Here is a 16,376-nt window from a genome sequence, read left to right as displayed (position 1 = left end):
CAATAGTACTTCTCTTTTGTGGACTATGTTTATAATTCATTACTATGTGTAGGGGGTGGTCTTCGAATTGTACTCCACGAGCAATCCCATTGAAGAATAGAGCAAACAAAGGAAATGGACTCGAACCATATGCAGTGGGAGAAAGAGCCTAGGCCCAATAAAGGAAATAAGGGCCAACCGTGGGAAACGACCCTACATCCTCGGATTGACACGCGATGATATATGGCCTTTTAGCCAAACACATCCAAGGAGTTCAATGCCGATGAAGCAGCTGACGACGAACATAATCCTATGCGAAGTGTTTGAGGAACTTCCACATTAATTAAATGTTCCCCTTCGTCACTGGTTGCATTTATTATTGAATGATCAACCTGAACAGTGCTTCATGTCCCTAAAATCTAATTTCATAATCAAAACATGGGAGGAGACACCTGAAAAGACGAGTATCTCTTGACCCCCATTATGGCAGCCTACTACTAAGAATAAGGCTTGGGGGGTATAAATAGAAGCTATATACACACATAGAAGGTGATTCAAAAAAATTAGAGAGAACTTCACACTCCACTTTGTGGAGTGTGAGGGGCAAGGACCGAGGAACTTTACACACATATACACTTAGATTAGGCTAGAATATAATTCTATATTGTATAAAAAAAATACTAATATAGGAATATCCAAATAAATATGAATATATATATATATATATATATATTAGTAGCCAAAGTTCAGAGAAAATCCAATTAGATTTTAATTGGATTCTCAATTTTGCGGCACATGTTCCATTTAATTTTTAATTTTGTGCCAAGTGAATCATTAAGTGTAAAAAAATCGAAGAATCCAAATCTAATTAGATTTTAAATTGGATTTCAATTGGAGTCCAATTTTCCGCCACATTTTCATTTATTTTTTTAATTATTAGGTGAAAAAAACCAAAGAGTTTAAATCCAATTAAATTCTAAATCATATATATAATGATAAACCATTAAATATTTTAGAAATGTATGGTTTTAAAAAAATGTGAGCTAGTACTATGTATAGTTTGAATCTCTCCTTTACAAAAAGTATAATTGTGATAATCTATATATATATATATATATAACCGAAGCTTTTGAATCTCCCACAATTTTCCACGTCAGCATTATTAAAAATAAAAAATAAAAAAAACTATTTTTAATCCAAAAATTTCAGTTAAACAGTTTTGTAATATTAGCTTTCACCCGATAGTTGTCTAATATCATAGCCTTCACCTCGATCCTCTCTCTCTCCCTCAAGCACAACCTGTCTCTCTCTGTGTTGAGTTTTTCTCTCTCCCATGGCAAACCCAAATACAGACCTCATGGCTACAAACCCATACCCAAACACAGATCTAATGGGTACAAATCCATTTGCAATCCGTGGTTTCATTGTAAACCCCACCTCCAAATCCCCAACTCTCACCATCTATGAAGTTCCAAAAATGTCCCAAACCCATCACCTCTCTCACCCAATGGAGTCGATATTGTACCGTACCGGCCGCTACGGCCGGTATTTTCCTTACCTGAGCTTAAAACGGTACCAAAAGACTTGTGTTTTGTTCTGGTTCAAATACCGGTTATACTGAGTTGTTTCGGCTATACCGGACGAAATATCACATTTCGGTCAGAAAAATCACACCAGACCGGACCATGATTTTCAGTTTAAATAGAAAGAAAAATTTTTAGATCTAATATCTCTCTCCCCTATTTCAGTAACATATTAACTTACGGTCTCTCACTATGTTGCTGCCGCCGCCAGAAAATCACCGCCACATTGCCGGAGTCCCATTTCGCTCATCTCTTTCTCCTCCCACTTCTTAATCTTCTTCGTTAAATAACCCAGAACCTCTTTCTTGGCTTTTGTTTGTTTTAGTTTGGCTTTTCAGTTTCTTTTGTTTTGTCCTTCCTGTTTATGTGCTTGACAGCTTTACTCAACTTTTACTACTAATAAATTCCAAGTTCCAACTTCAGCACCTTTATTATTAATTTATTTGAATAAAATAATTTTATATTTCTTTTATTGATTTGCGTCTCTAACACCCAGTCACGTGAACTTTATTTTAATAAGTATTTTATTTATTTTTAATTTATGTATTTTATTTTTAACTTCAACTACGGTACACCAAATTTATGTATTTATTTTCAATGTTTCTTTTCTAATTAGTTATGTAATTATTAAACAAAGACTTAAAGAGTAAAATTCCTTAACCTCAAGTCAAAACCGTTATGTCATGTGACCTTAAAATTTGTGTTCATATAACTATGCTATAGTAAATCTTCAATAGTATTGAAACTTGAGTTAGAATATCTAAACCTATTTCAGACCTATAATGTATTTCAAATATAATAATACTTTCATAGAACGCTTTGAACCATAGTATGTAGAAGATGAAATCTTATTATTTCCAAGTGATTATTAATTTGAGAAAGTAAATATATATATAATTTTTCTAAAAAAATTCCGTGCATCGCACGGTTTAGCGACTAATTTTTAATTATACTAGTGCATATACACAAACCTAAGTAATAGTTTTAAGGCGAAAAACACATTTTGGTCCCTACATTTTCAGCCGATTTCCGTTTTAGTCCCTAAGTTTTTTTTTTACCGCTTTTAGTCCCTCTCCTGAAAAACGCTTCCATTTTAGTCCCTGCCGTTACATCAGAAACGGATATTGCAGACGTGGCAAACGGCAAACTTAAATAATAATAAACTAATGTCCACGTGGCCTAAATTAATAATAAAAAATATTTTTTAATGCCACATCAGCATCTAAATTAAAAAAATTAATTTATTAATTTTAACTAAATAAAAAAATTAAAAACAGAATTAAAAACTAAAAATCTTATGAATTGAGATCTAAGTGTGCCTTGAACAAGAACAACAAGAACACAAACCCAGATCCAAGAACACAAACCCATAAATTATTTAAAAAAAAAAAAAAAACCAAAACCAGAAAAAAAAAAAAAATTTCAAAAAAGAAGCAAAAGAATCTATAGGAGAAGAAGATCGCGAACCTCAGAAACAGGACTGTGAGACGGATCGGACAAATGCGACGGCAGAGAGCCGGAGTGCATGGACCGAGCGATTCTCTCTCTACCTCTGATCGCTTCCTTCTTTCTCATCCGCCGCTCGTTGGAGCTCTTTCTGACGCTCGGAATCGGCGACGGAATCTCATTCATCTCCCAAAGCGTCGCCGCCAGCTTCCTCACCGACACGGGCGGGGGCGGCGGCTGCTGTTGCTCCGCCACCGCCGCTGCTCAACCCAGCACTCTAACCCCCCTACCCATTTTTCCCTTCACACTTTCTCTCTCATGAACCCAGATTTGCTCTCTCTTTTTCAACTGAAACCAGCCAAGACAAAGAAAAATAAAAAAACAACAAAAATCCATAACAATATCCACGAACCCAAATTTGCTAACAATATCCATCAGCTCCTAAGAAATTGTTTTTCTTGTCTTTTATTATTATTTTTTGCTGTCTTTTGGTTTAGATTTGAGCTGTTGACATTTTTTTTTTTTTTGGGTTTGTGGCTGTGGGTTGATTTTCTTGGCCTGGGTTGTTGGGGATTTTATTTTGGTGGTTGTGGGTTGGCTTTGAGATCGGAATTTCTGGTTTTGGTTAGATTTTTTTTTTTTTATAAATAATTTATGGGTTTATGTTCTTGGATCTGGGTTTGTGTTCTTATTGTTCTTGTTCAAGGCACACTTAGATCTCAATTCATAAGATTTTTAGTTTTTAATTTTTTTTATTTAGTTAAAATTAATAAATTAATATTTTTAATTTAGATGCTGATGTGGCATTAAAAAATATTTTTTATTATTAATTTAGGTCACGTGGACATTAGTTTATTATTATTATTTAAGTTTGCCGTTTGCCACGTCTGCAATATCCGTTTCTGATGTAACGGCAGGGACTAAAATGGAAGCGTTTTTCAGGAGAGAGACTAAAAGCGGTAAAAAAAAAATTTAGGGACTAAAACAGAAATCGACTGAAAATGTAGGGACCAAAATATGTTTTTCGCCTGGTTTTAATAATAAAACAACTTGGGCATTATTTTTAAAACGATGGTCCAATAGAAGTGTAATTTGAAACAAATGGGCCTGCCTTGGATTGGAAGTGATATTTATTAGAACTAGGGGGATGGGCTTAAAAATATATAAAAAAAACTATTGGGCCACCGAGGTTTCGTAAGGAGGCGAGATTCCTATTCCCTCACCCTCCCAAGAAATGGAGCAAGGATTATAAGAGCAGCGAGTAGTAGCAGTAGTAGTAGAAGTGTATCTGTTTTGCGTAGAGACCATTCCAACCTGGTTGTCTTACTTTACTCATCTCACTTCTTTTCTTCTCATCAGGAGACGAGGGTTTCTTCGTCTTGGTTGTTGTAATCCAAACACAAATTCTCAGAGTTCTTTCTAACAAAAAAGGAAAGAATGGCAAAGGAGGATAATAATAATAGTAAGAAGAACAAGAAGGAGGAGAAGAAAGACGAAGATCTGGTGAGTACCCCTTCAATTTCAATTTCAATTTCAAACTAACAAAGAAAGTAGTAGTAGTGATTTTGTGCTGATTGATCGTGTATTGCAAATTGCAGTCGGAAGAGGATCTGGCACTGAAGCAGCAATTGGAGCTTTACGTGGAGAGAGTTCAAGATGCTGACCCTAATTTACAGAAGGTCGCTCTTGAGAGCATGAGGTAATATTATTATAACTCACTCTTACTTACTTTTTGGGGTTATAAACCAAAATTTTCATTTTAGGGTTAGGGTTTGAATGTTAGGGATTTTGTTAGCTTTTTGGGCTTTTTAGATTAATTATGTGAACATTATTAGCTCGTTGTATGGAATAATGTAAAAAAAAAAATTGGTATTATAGGCAGGAAATCCGAACCTCTACTAGCTCCATGACTTCGGTCCCAAAGCCGTTGAAATTTCTGCGGCCACACTATGGAACGTTAAAGGCGTTTTACGAAACCATGGGGGACTCTGAAATGAAGGTATAATTTTGTTTGGTTGGACATTGTCCATTATGGAAGTAGTGGCTTTCCGGGCTTATCTAATTAACTTTATTTTTTGTCAATGCAGAAGTACCTTGCTGATGTGCTATCCGTTCTGGCTCTCACCATGTCTGCAGAGGGCGAAAGGGTATGAATTTAAGTTTTGTTGATTCCATTAGTTAATTCTCTTTATAAATGTAAATGTAAATTCCTTTGATGTTGTTTGGGACTAATATTTATTTCATTTCTTGTTTTTTTTTTTTTTTTTTTTGTGACACTTCTTTTAGGATAGCTTAAAATATCGATTGGAGGGTTCAGGAGGTGATATTGGCTCATGGGGCCATGAATATGTGAGGTGAGCACCATTTGATTAAAATAATTATGGTCAGCATTGAGTTTTTAGGTGGTATGTTGTTTGTTCTGGTCATATTTTTTGTAAGGTTTATAGGTTCTAGAGTTTTTTTTACTAGCAGTGATTGAAGTTTAATACATATAAATGAATATTTCTATCACTTACTGTTGATTTTTATTACTATTTTTTGTTTTTAATCAGGAACTTAGCTGGAGAAATTTCACAAGAATATGCTAAGCGACAGGTTAGAAATAAATCTTATTGAATTCTATGATAGTTTTCATTATGAAAAGGCTTGTTATAGGTACTGGGAGCATTCTATAAATCTTCTTTTTTAAATCAGTGAGAAAAAACTTTCTATTCATGTGCATTTACAGCTAAGATTTAAAATTTGGTTTCATATGCACCTTGAAAAACAGATTAAGGTGCTTTAAATTTCTACTATCATGCACTACAATATTCATGCTTCCCTGAATTTGAAGTTATGTATCATGCAGTATGTTGTTGGAGTAGTATTACATTGTAATAATGCTCATTGCTCTGATATATGTGCAATATCTGTGATTAGAGTGGAACATTCTTTGATAAATATTTTTCTCTAGAGTTATCATCTTCTTTGGTGTTCCATGCTTTATCATTAAGAACTCATTCTTAATTTTAATTATGTTTTCTTTGAATTTACCATAACAGAGCGAAGAAGTTCCAATTGAGGATCTTATGGAGCTTGTTCAACAAATAGTTGCTTTTCACATGAAGGTATAATTCGGTAACATGTGACAATATGACTATAGGTGACATTTGATAGGATTTTTTTTTTTGGTTTGGTTTGTTTCTAATCAATGCGAATTGCTATGCAGCACAATGCTGAACCTGAAGCTGTTGATCTTCTAATGGAGGTACCAAGCAGTATTGCTCTTTTGATCTTTTTCCTTTGTTGTGCCTTCCTGCTTGTCATTTTTTTCTCCTTTTGGTGTTTGGCCAACATTGAGATATGTAATATCTGACTAATGCTAGGTTGAAGACCTTGATCTTTTAATTGAGCATGTTGACAGTACGAATTTCCGAAGGACATGTCTCTATCTAACGAGTTCAGCAAGGTAAGTGGGATTATACCATAAATTTTTGGAGATGCTTATCCGATGGATTAATCATTTAACATATATAAGGATTAATCATTTAATACTCTGATTGCAAGCTAAGTGGGATTATAACTAGCATGGGATTTAACTCTTTGATTGCAAGCTAAGTGGGATTATAACTAGCATGGGAATTTTTTTGGCGGTGGGGGAGGGGTTCATGGTTAGACCAATTGGGTGTGTGTGTGACTTATCATTAAAAAAAGTATGTTTCATTGTCATTTCTGTTTTGGTCATCTATTGCTTGTTTTCTGGTCAATTCACATGGAAAGTTTATTTAATAAAGAGATATCTGCATTTAGGCTCAAAAAACATAGGCAAGTCTCAAGAGAATACCATGCAACTCCCGAAAAGATTGACATATGACTTGAGCTTGCTCTTGTTCAAGAACTTGGATTACTATACTTTATAATAATTTTGACCTTTTTGCTGCTTGTTAAGGGTTGAGATGAACAGGTTTTTATTTACTAAAGAATATTGCAACGTAATTTTTTTTCCATGTATGAAATGCTGCATCAATGATCTAATATGTTCAGTAAAACATAACCTTCTGCCTCGGGGGTTATTATTATTATTTTGATAAGTAATAATTTTATTAAGAGAGAAGATTGCTTTAATTTCATGATGATGAATGAAACATGAAGAATCTTTAAAAATCATATAATCATACAAAAGCAAAGTGAGTCTTGGAACTCAAGAACAGAATTACAACGAGTAAAACAAAACATGTGAGACCAATCAAACAAAGTTTGAATTAGCAAGGATTGCAATTGATCAAGAGAGCTGTCAATATCCTTGAAAGTGCGTCTATTACATTCCTTCCACGCTATTCACTTCAAACATAATGGAGTAAGGATTCAAACATCCTACCAGTGTTTCCCAAACCAATTCTTCCAACCAAACGATAGGTCTGCTACCATTGATGACAACACTCAATGAGTCCCTTAAAGACTACACTCTACAAAATATATGCAACTTCACAATGGAGCAACAAATGATCCATTGTTTCTCCACTGCACTGACACATGCAACACCAGCCAATTATAAAGTATCCCCTCTTGATGAAATTATCATAGGTAAGAATCCTACCCCAAGCTGCTGTCCAAACAAAGGACACTTGGTTAGGGACCTTAGCACCCCAAATATTCCTCCAAGGGAATAAAATAGCATTGGTGCCATTACCATAGCCTTATAATGGGAACAAACGCCAAACTTTCCACTCATTCAAGAACCATCTCATCCTATAAAATCCCTCCCCTCTAGGCACCTGAGAGTAAATATGGATTAGAAAGGAGTTCACGGATTCTAACTTCCAATCTTGAAAGTTTCTGTGAATCGCACATACTGACCCTGAATGCCTTTCATATGGCCGTCTAAAAAATCAGAGACTAAGTGGTGCAGCCATGGAAGATTCATGTAAAATTACTTTGCAATTCGCCTATTCAAGAATTATTATATGGGCTCCATGTGTAAAGTCCAATTAAAGTAAAATTCATGTAGTTTTATAGGTCTAGGTTTGAGTCTTTAAAGTTGCAATAGTTTTTTATTTGGGTTTATATTTTATTAGTTATGGTCAATTTATGTTATGGGGAAAATATGTGATTATAGCAATTTCTGCGAATTAAGGGTATTTTGGTACTTTAGTTGAGTCTAGAATTTTCTAGGAGATCCTAAGTATCCTAGGTTTTATTTTCTTTGGGTTCAAGTCAGTATTTTATTAGGTTTCAGACTTTTAGTTTACTAGTCAAACCAAGAGTCCTAATACTACTAGGACAAGAGTCTTTGTATATAATTGTGCTCAATGTATTCAAAGGAGATGAGAGTTGATTAATTTAATTATTGAGTGTATTGAGCATTGAGACACGTGTTTTCTCTCTTTATCTTCTCTGTTCTTCTTCCTCTTCTTCTTCTTCTTCCTTAAAACCCCAAATCAAGCCTTTCCTTTTACCTATCAAAACCCCAAATCCCCACATACTTTCTTATACCAAATAGCCATCAAATAAATAACACAATAAACCACCTTTTAATTCCTAACTCAATCCCATAACTCTTTCTTCAACAACTCTAAATCCTATTTCCACAAATCCTCCTAAACCTTAATCCACCACAACCACATGTATACAAATTTCTCAATTTTTCCTATGTCACTAAGGCATCTTTGTCAACTGAGTACGCATATAGGTCAGGGTACAAATCCTTTAGAGTATGATGTCCACTACATTGGTCGTGCAGAAACCTTACACATGTGCCATCTCTAACCTCAAAGGACATGCTGAGAGAAACTGTCTTAGCCTGCTCTGATACTTTGCCAAAGACTACAACCATGTGTCCCTCTACATGGCCCATCCCTTTCACCCCATACTTTGAAGCAATCACCCAACACCAAAAATGTGTATCTGCATGCCCAAAACACCATAACCATTTTCCTAATCCCCAAACTGCCTACCTCAATAGGTGGACAAACTGTATTCCACTTCACCAAAGGGTATTTAAAATCCATAAGAAGTTTCTTTCAAGTCTCACAAGCCTATTAGTTATGAACATTGAAATAGTATATAAAGAAAGATAAAAAGTTGGTAAGCTTGAAAGCATACTCTTCGGCAAGGTTAGTCTCCTTCCTTTGATAGATATTATCTCTTCCAACCAGGTTTTCTCTATTCCATCTTCTCTAATAGAGGATTCCACACACAAAGAGCCTTAAAGGATGCCTCCAAAGGCATACTCAAGTAACTAATAGGCAAGCTCCCCCAACTTTGCAATGTAATATATCTGCTAGCTTGATTATGTTATCCACTCTGCCTATTGGGGCCGCTTCACTCTTGCCCAAGTTGACATTCAGGCCTATAAGAGCTTTAAAACAAATCAACACCATTCTTATATACAAAATTTGCGCAATATTTGGATCACAAAATAAAATGGTTTCATTAGCAAAATAAGATATGGAGATACTTAGTGTCTTAGTTGTAGCAGGCCCTACTCAAATCCATGAATAACCCCCCCACCCCTCTCCTTAGTTTTCTTCAAAATCTGGCTCAACACCTCTACAACCAGATCAAAAGGCAGTGGTGATAAGGGATCGGCCTCCCTTAACCCCTGCGAACTACTGAAAATGCTGTAGGGGAATTGTTAACCAAAAGTGAGAAATGGACTGTAGAAATACAAGCGTATATCCACTTCCTCCACTTCTCACAAACCCCATTCTACTCAAGAGTTAAAGTATTGTATACCAATTTGCACGGTCAAGAGTTAAACTTTTTTATGTTACTTTTATTTATTTTTTATTTTATCTCCGCATCTCTCTCTCTCTCTCTATGACATTTCACATTGCTACATAATGCAGATATCTCCCTGGACCTGATGACATGTTGGTCCTAGATATTGCCTACATGATTTATATAAAATTTGAGGAGTATCCAAATGCGCTTCAGATTGCCCTATTTCTGGATAACATGCAGGTTTGTACCTTAAGTAAAGTTATTTTTATAGCCCATCCTTTCCTTACTAGTCAATTGTGAACAGTGTTTGCTTTTATTTGGTGAAGAGCTGCTAGAGGAATTATGTTTCTTCATTGATTGAAGAATTTCATAGCTACACATTACTAGGAAATCTTATTAAATACTTGTCAAAATTTATGATGTGATCCTTAAAGTGTTAGTATGGTTTGGTTCTCATAGTCTAAAGTATTTGTTGGCAGTATGTGAAGCAAGTATTTACATCTTGTGATGATCAGCTGAGAAAGAAGCAATTCTGTTACATCCTTGCTCGACATGTAAGTCTTGAATTTTACATACTTTTGATATTCTTTGAGTTTACATTGTTTACTAACTTATTTTTATTTTTTCTAATATATGGATGAATTTCTCTTTTTAGAGATTGAGTTTGATTTTGTATTCTTTATGAAACGTACTATTTAGCAATCTGACACCGTTGCTAGGATTATATAGGAATTTCCTCTTTTGTATTTAAAGGCAATCATGTCCATTTTGTTGGGTTAGAGTATCTGTCTAATATAGTTAAACTTTGTCCTGATCATTGTTGCTGGGTATTATTATAGGGTGATGAAATAGTCAAGACTGTTGTCCTTGCTCAGCACATTTCTTTTTCTCTTTTTTTGGATGGTTTGTGGAGTTTGGTAATTTCTTATAGTTCGTTGGTATTTTTTGACATGGTGGAAGAGTAAATTATGATAGATGATTAATAAGAGAGGGTGCAAGTAGTAAGAAACTTGTGAGTGAGGCATGGGATTGGATGTCAGGGAGTTTCTGTTGTCATTTTGTTTGAAAGAGGTCAATTTAAACTATTCTTATATATGGATTTTTGTTACTTGGTACATTGATAGCTAACTGATATTTGGTTGTTTGCTGACTGTTGTTCTTCAATGCAGGGTATAACATTTGAGCTAGATGAAGAGATGGCTGCCAATGATGATGACCGAGAGGCATTACAGGACATTATAAACAACACCAAGCTAAGTGAAGGCTATCTAACACTTGCTCGTGATATTGAGGTTATGGAGCCCAAATCTCCTGAAGATATCTATAAGGTTTGAGCTTTTGATCTGTATAATTCATAATGGTGGACTAGATTTGACCCTCAATGACCACAGTTTTTAATTTGGTTTTCTAGAGATTTAAGAGTTGGTTGTTTAACTTAAAAAAAGAAAAGAAAAGAAAAAGAGTTGGTTGTTTTATATATTTTAAAGGTATCTGCCCTAGCGTTGTTTATTATCATATTGTTCATGGAGGATTTCCATCAAGTGAGATCATGAAGCTTTACTTTACTCTTCTTTTTGATCTCCCCTCTCCCTCTCTCTCTTTTTGAAAAGATAGCTGAAAATTCTGTCTTGGGTTCCTCTTGAGTGGTGCTATTGTCCTATTTGGAGTCTTCCCATAAATGATAATAAAAGTTCAATATACCATTTTTAATTTTTTTTATTGGTTAGTCACACTACCACAGAGTCAGTTTTAACCCATGACTTTACTACCGTTCCAACCTGTTCCAACCTATTCTTATTATGGGGAGAGGAAGTGCCATTTGAGCCAAAGTTCATAGGCTAAAGGTAGCCTTTTCAAATAAAGAACTTTATATTGTGATGACTGATAATAATATTTGGGCCTTAATTTTAAGACAATAAAAGTATTGCTCTTATGTCTTGAATCTTTGATTGTAATTTCTAGGAAGCTCCTTGTTTGCTGCTTCTGTTTACTCTAGTAAAATTTTTTTCTAATAAAAAGAAAGAAAGTAAAATCATTCTTTTTGAGGGTGGAGTGAGTGCTTATACATTTTTGAGACTATTATATATACTATTATGTCTGTGTGTGTGTGTGTGTGTGTGTTTGAGGAAAGTCAAGCAGGTAGCTACTATGATTTCTTTGTTAGGAGACCTTGATGAGAAAACAATGTTGTTAAATATTTTTATTATTTATGCAGTGATTTATTCCTTTAATTGCAATGCTTCCAATTCCTTATGGCATAGTCTATGAATACTTGCTGCCAATATACTGATGTTATGCCAGTCTTTTTGTTTCTTTACATCACTTATATACTTATTTCCCCCATTAAAATCATTACTTGTATGTGTGTGTATCTGTTTTATGCAACGTGCTGGTAGCCTATATGACTAGATAGGTAGGAATCATAATCATTAATTACCAGAAACCAAGATAAAAAAGAAAAATAAAAAAAAGAGGAATGTTCTAGGTTCTCATTATATGTTTGAATGAATTTGTATCATATTGATTTATTTGCTTTCTCATGTTTTCTTAGGCACACTTGCTTGATGGTCGGGCTAGTGCTGGTGCAACTGTTGATTCAGCTAGACAAAACCTTGCTGCCACCTTTGTTAATGCTTTTGTAAATGCTGGCTTTGGTCAGGTAATGTGTTTTGCTATTTGCATGATAGATATCGTATGGGTGTGAGTTCTCTTGATATTGAGTCTTATTTTTGCTGCAGGATAAGCTAATGACAGTCCCCTCAGACAATTCGAGTTCTGGTTCTTCTGCTAACTGGCTTTTCAAAAATAAAGAACATGGGAAGACTAGTGCTGCTGCAAGTCTTGTAAGCATCCCTTTACTGCCTGTGGTTTATTATCTCTTCTTATATGTTCAACCTGATTTCGGGATTCTCACTGCCTTCTATCCTAACAGGGTATGATATTATTGTGGGATGTTGACTCTGGACTTGCCCAAATGGACAAGTATTTCCATGCAAGTGACACCCATGTCAATGCTGGCGCATTATTAGGAGTGGGGATAGTAAATTGTGGAATAAAGAATGATTGTGATCCGGTGAGTTTCATCAATTTATTATTATTATTTTTTTGCACTGAAGATCGTATGATCTGAATTGCATCTTAATCTCACTCTTCTTTTCTCAGGCACTGGCACTTCTAGGTGAGCATATAGATAAAGAAGACCCATACATTCGGATTGGGGCAGTAATGGGCCTTGGGATTGCTTATGCTGGTACTCAGAATGAGCAGGTGAAGTATCTTGTTGCTTTATGTGAATAAATCTTTTGGGCCATGACAATCATATTTATGTTGATGGATGTTTTGTGATGTCTTTCTGTATCCTTCATGCAAAGAACAACATCTGTGCATGTATTTACTGATCCTACATGATGCATGCTCTATTTCACTACTGGTTACTAAGGTTGACAAATAGTATTACTTTATTTGGTTGAAAATTCTAAATTGTAAAAATTTGGGCTAAAAGTGTTATAATATGTCTTTTCATATGAAAGCTAACTTTTAACTCTTTTATCAGTTACGGAGTAAATTGGTTCCTATACTAAATGATGCTAAAGGCCCACTTGATGTAATTTCCTTCACTGCACTCTCTTTGGGTTTAATATATGTGGGTTCCTGCAATGAAGAGGTTGCTCAGGCAATTATATTTGCATTAATGGATCGAAGTGAGTCAGAGTTGGGGGAGCCGCTAGCTCGGCTTCTACCTTTAGCCCTTGGTCTTCTGTACCTCGGGAAGCAGGTAACCTTCTTACTTTTGTTCTAGTTTATCTGAGACAATGGATTTTTCTTAGTCTATCCATTCTGTAAATTCCATCAATGTTGATTTTTATTGCATGGTTGATGTCTAGCATATTTTACCATCAATGCAGCCTAAAAGATGTCATTCAATGTGACAATATTGAACATTATGGCTCTATCCCTATGATTGTTTTTTGAATAAGTTTCTTGTGTTTGACAGGAAAGTGTGGAGGCTACGGCTGAAGTTTCTAAGACCTTTAATGAAAAAATCAGAAAATATTGTGATATGACACTACTGTCATGTGCCTATGCTGGAACAGGGAATGTTCTTAAGGTATTCTTTAAAAGGCTATTTAATCAACCGTTTGTAAGTTTTTATAGTTAATGCAAATGAGCTTTGGCTCAAAAGGCACTTTCCTCTTCAAAATGGGTGGAGGGTGAGGTTGTGGGGTGTATGTGTAACTTAAGAATATATTTTTGGTAGTTAATTATATAATTTATGAGTTTCTTTTACTTGCCCAAAGTAGCTGATACTTTTCTCTGTGTAGGTTCAGAATCTTCTGGGTCATTGCTCACAACACCTAGACAAGAGTGAAACTCACCAGGGTCCTGCTGTGCTTGGAATTGCTATGGTTGCAATGGCTGAAGAATTAGGGCTTGAGATGGCAATTCGTTCATTAGAGCATCTTTTGCAGTATGGAGAGCAGAATATCCGTCACGCTGTTCCTTTGGCTCTTGGCCTCCTTTGCATATCAAACCCTAAGGTATTTATCTTTTTAGCTCTGGCTTCCCTTCAGTTGTGTCAATTCAGTCTGCTAAAGCTGATGTTGCACCTTTTTCCTTTCAAAGGAGTGATATGACCGCAGGTGGTTTGATTAGAAAGCCTGCTCATCAGTCTCAGCTGGATTGACTATAATAAATGGCTATTCCAATGCTTCCTAAGTTTTGGATAAGTAAATTAATAAAATTCATCTAGTCAAATTTAAATCACCTTACTCCCAATCCCCAAATTCAAGGATAACCTTTAATGCAAGTCTTATCATCTTTATTACTTTCTGTATTTTGCTTGTAATCTGAGTCATCTGACTATTCATCAACTTTAAGGAAACTATATATCTATAATGTGTGCAGATAAGCTGTTTGAATCTGACTCTTTTCTTTTTTTGAGGTTGGGGGGGGGGGGGGGTGTAATTATAAGCTGTTTGAATCTCTTTTAAGCTCATGATAGCCTCTCTCTCCATGATTTTGACTTGCTTACCAATTTGTTGATCCATTTTTGGTCAGGTCAATGTTATGGACACGTTAAGCAGACTTAGCCATGACACAGATTCAGAAGTAGCAATGGTAATACAATGTTAGAACTTTCGTATAAATTTGTATCATTATTTCTTCAATTGCCTTTTTAAGGCTAAAAAATATATATTTGGATTCAACAGGCTGCGGTAATCTCGTTGGGATTGATAGGTGCGGGTACGAACAATGCTCGAATAGCCGGCATGCTTCGGAATCTTTCAAGTTATTACTACAAGGATGCCAGCCTTCTTTTCTGTGTAATGCTTCTAATGAATTCTTTGATTTACTGTTCTGTACAATATTTCATAGAGTTCAGAAATATTGATCGAGTCCCCTCTTTTACAGGTGCGAATTGCTCAAGGTCTTGTACATATGGGGAAAGGATTATTAACTCTTAATCCGTATCATTCTGAACGGTTCTTGCTATCCCCGTAAGTAATCTTTTTGCATGGAACCTTGCAACCCCACCTTACTTGTTTAAAATATATTTAATCTTTACCGCCCTAAGTCATTGAGAAGTGTTTTTTCATATATCATGTAAACAATTTCCTTCTATCTAACAGGACTGCACTTGCTGGAATCGTTATCATGCTACATGCATGCCTTGACATGAAAGCAGTGATATTGGGAAAATATCATTACATGCTCTACTTCCTTGTTTTGGCCATGCAGGTTTGGGGATTTTCTACTCTTTTTTTTTTTTTAGTTAATTCATTAGCTATTGATGGTCAATTCTCTTTCTTTGTTGTGACAGCCAAGAATGTTGATGACGGTTGATGAGAATAACAAACCTATATCTGTACCTGTTCGTGTGGGTCAAGCCGTTGATGTTGTTGGCCAGGCGGGTCGTCCCAAGACTATCACTGGTTTTCAGACACACACGACACCGGTGCTTTTGGCTGCTGGTGATAGAGCAGAACTGGCGACTGAGAAGTATGCATTCCCTTTAATGTCTTCATAAAAAAAAAAAAAAAAGCTATGCTATTGGGTTGCTTACATTACCTTTTTTCTTTTTTGGTAGATATATTCCGCTATCCCCTATTTTGGAAGGTTTCGTTATCTTGAAGGAGAATCCTAATTATAGGGAAGAAGATCACTAAAGTTGGTTCCAGAAATATCTTGCGGCTCTGACCAAACTCTTTTCCAAGTTTTCATAGGGGCTGTAATTTTTTAAAGATTTGATTTGTTATCAATTTAATAGTTCCATGTAAATCTACTAACCTTTCTTTTTCTGTGTTCCTTGCAAGCAGAAAATACAATGCATGCAAAGACCATATAAAGCTATCAAGGATATATTTATTAGGAAAAACTAGTTAAGAAAAATGTCTGATAACTATCTAGTGGCCATGATTAGCAAGCAAACTTCTATTATGAAAAGGAATTTAGTCTATCAGTTGAGTCGTAGAGTCCTGGGCTCAACGTGAGGCCCGGATTCGAAGAAATGACATTTCCTTTTTTTTTTGTGATAGAGAAATACCCAAACTACTATAATGAAACATTAGAAATTATCTCAATTTATTAGCATTACCATCATGTATGTCTGGGCATAATTTCAATGGTCTTTTATATGAGAACATTCAAATAAATAATGATAAATTA

The 16,376-nt window shown here is 35.2% G+C and overlaps 1 protein-coding gene across 1 annotated transcript; it reads left to right on the top strand.

The window, feature by feature from the left end:
- Positions 1-4,216: 4,216 nt before the first annotated feature.
- Positions 4,217-16,167, top strand: LOC115955334 (26S proteasome non-ATPase regulatory subunit 2 homolog A). The gene is made up of 25 exons (XM_031073430.1): positions 4,217-4,511; positions 4,607-4,707; positions 4,887-5,007; positions 5,096-5,155; positions 5,295-5,362; positions 5,561-5,603; positions 6,050-6,115; positions 6,217-6,255; positions 6,374-6,456; positions 9,836-9,950; positions 10,190-10,264; positions 10,880-11,038; positions 12,262-12,369; positions 12,449-12,553; positions 12,643-12,783; positions 12,873-12,977; positions 13,264-13,485; positions 13,705-13,818; positions 14,033-14,248; positions 14,769-14,828; positions 14,921-15,034; positions 15,123-15,208; positions 15,341-15,449; positions 15,532-15,710; positions 15,799-16,167. The coding sequence occupies exons 1-25, from the start codon at positions 4,446-4,448 to the stop codon at positions 15,875-15,877; spliced, it is 2,634 nt and encodes an 877-aa protein (XP_030929290.1). The 5' UTR covers positions 4,217-4,445; the 3' UTR covers positions 15,878-16,167.
- Positions 16,168-16,376: the final 209 nt, after the last annotated feature.

Source organism: Quercus lobata, chromosome 8 (assembly GCF_001633185.2).
Source record: "Quercus lobata isolate SW786 chromosome 8, ValleyOak3.0 Primary Assembly, whole genome shotgun sequence".
Taxonomy (NCBI): domain Eukaryota; kingdom Viridiplantae; phylum Streptophyta; class Magnoliopsida; order Fagales; family Fagaceae; genus Quercus; species Quercus lobata.
Note: the sequence above shows the minus strand (reverse complement) of the source record. Positions and strands in the feature narration are given on the sequence as shown.

Bases quoted from the DNA above. Each gene is read 5' to 3' on its own strand.
- LOC115955334 (XM_031073430.1), top strand. From the start codon at position 4,446: ATGGCAAAGGAGGATAATAATAATAGTAAGAAGAACAAGAAGGAGGAG. The intron at 15,209-15,340 runs GTAAGTAATCTT...TCTATCTAACAG, and splicing joins GAACGGTTCTTGCTATCCCC to GACTGCACTTGCTGGAATCG. The intron at 15,711-15,798 runs GTATGCATTCCC...CTTTTTTGGTAG, and splicing joins GCAGAACTGGCGACTGAGAA to ATATATTCCGCTATCCCCTA.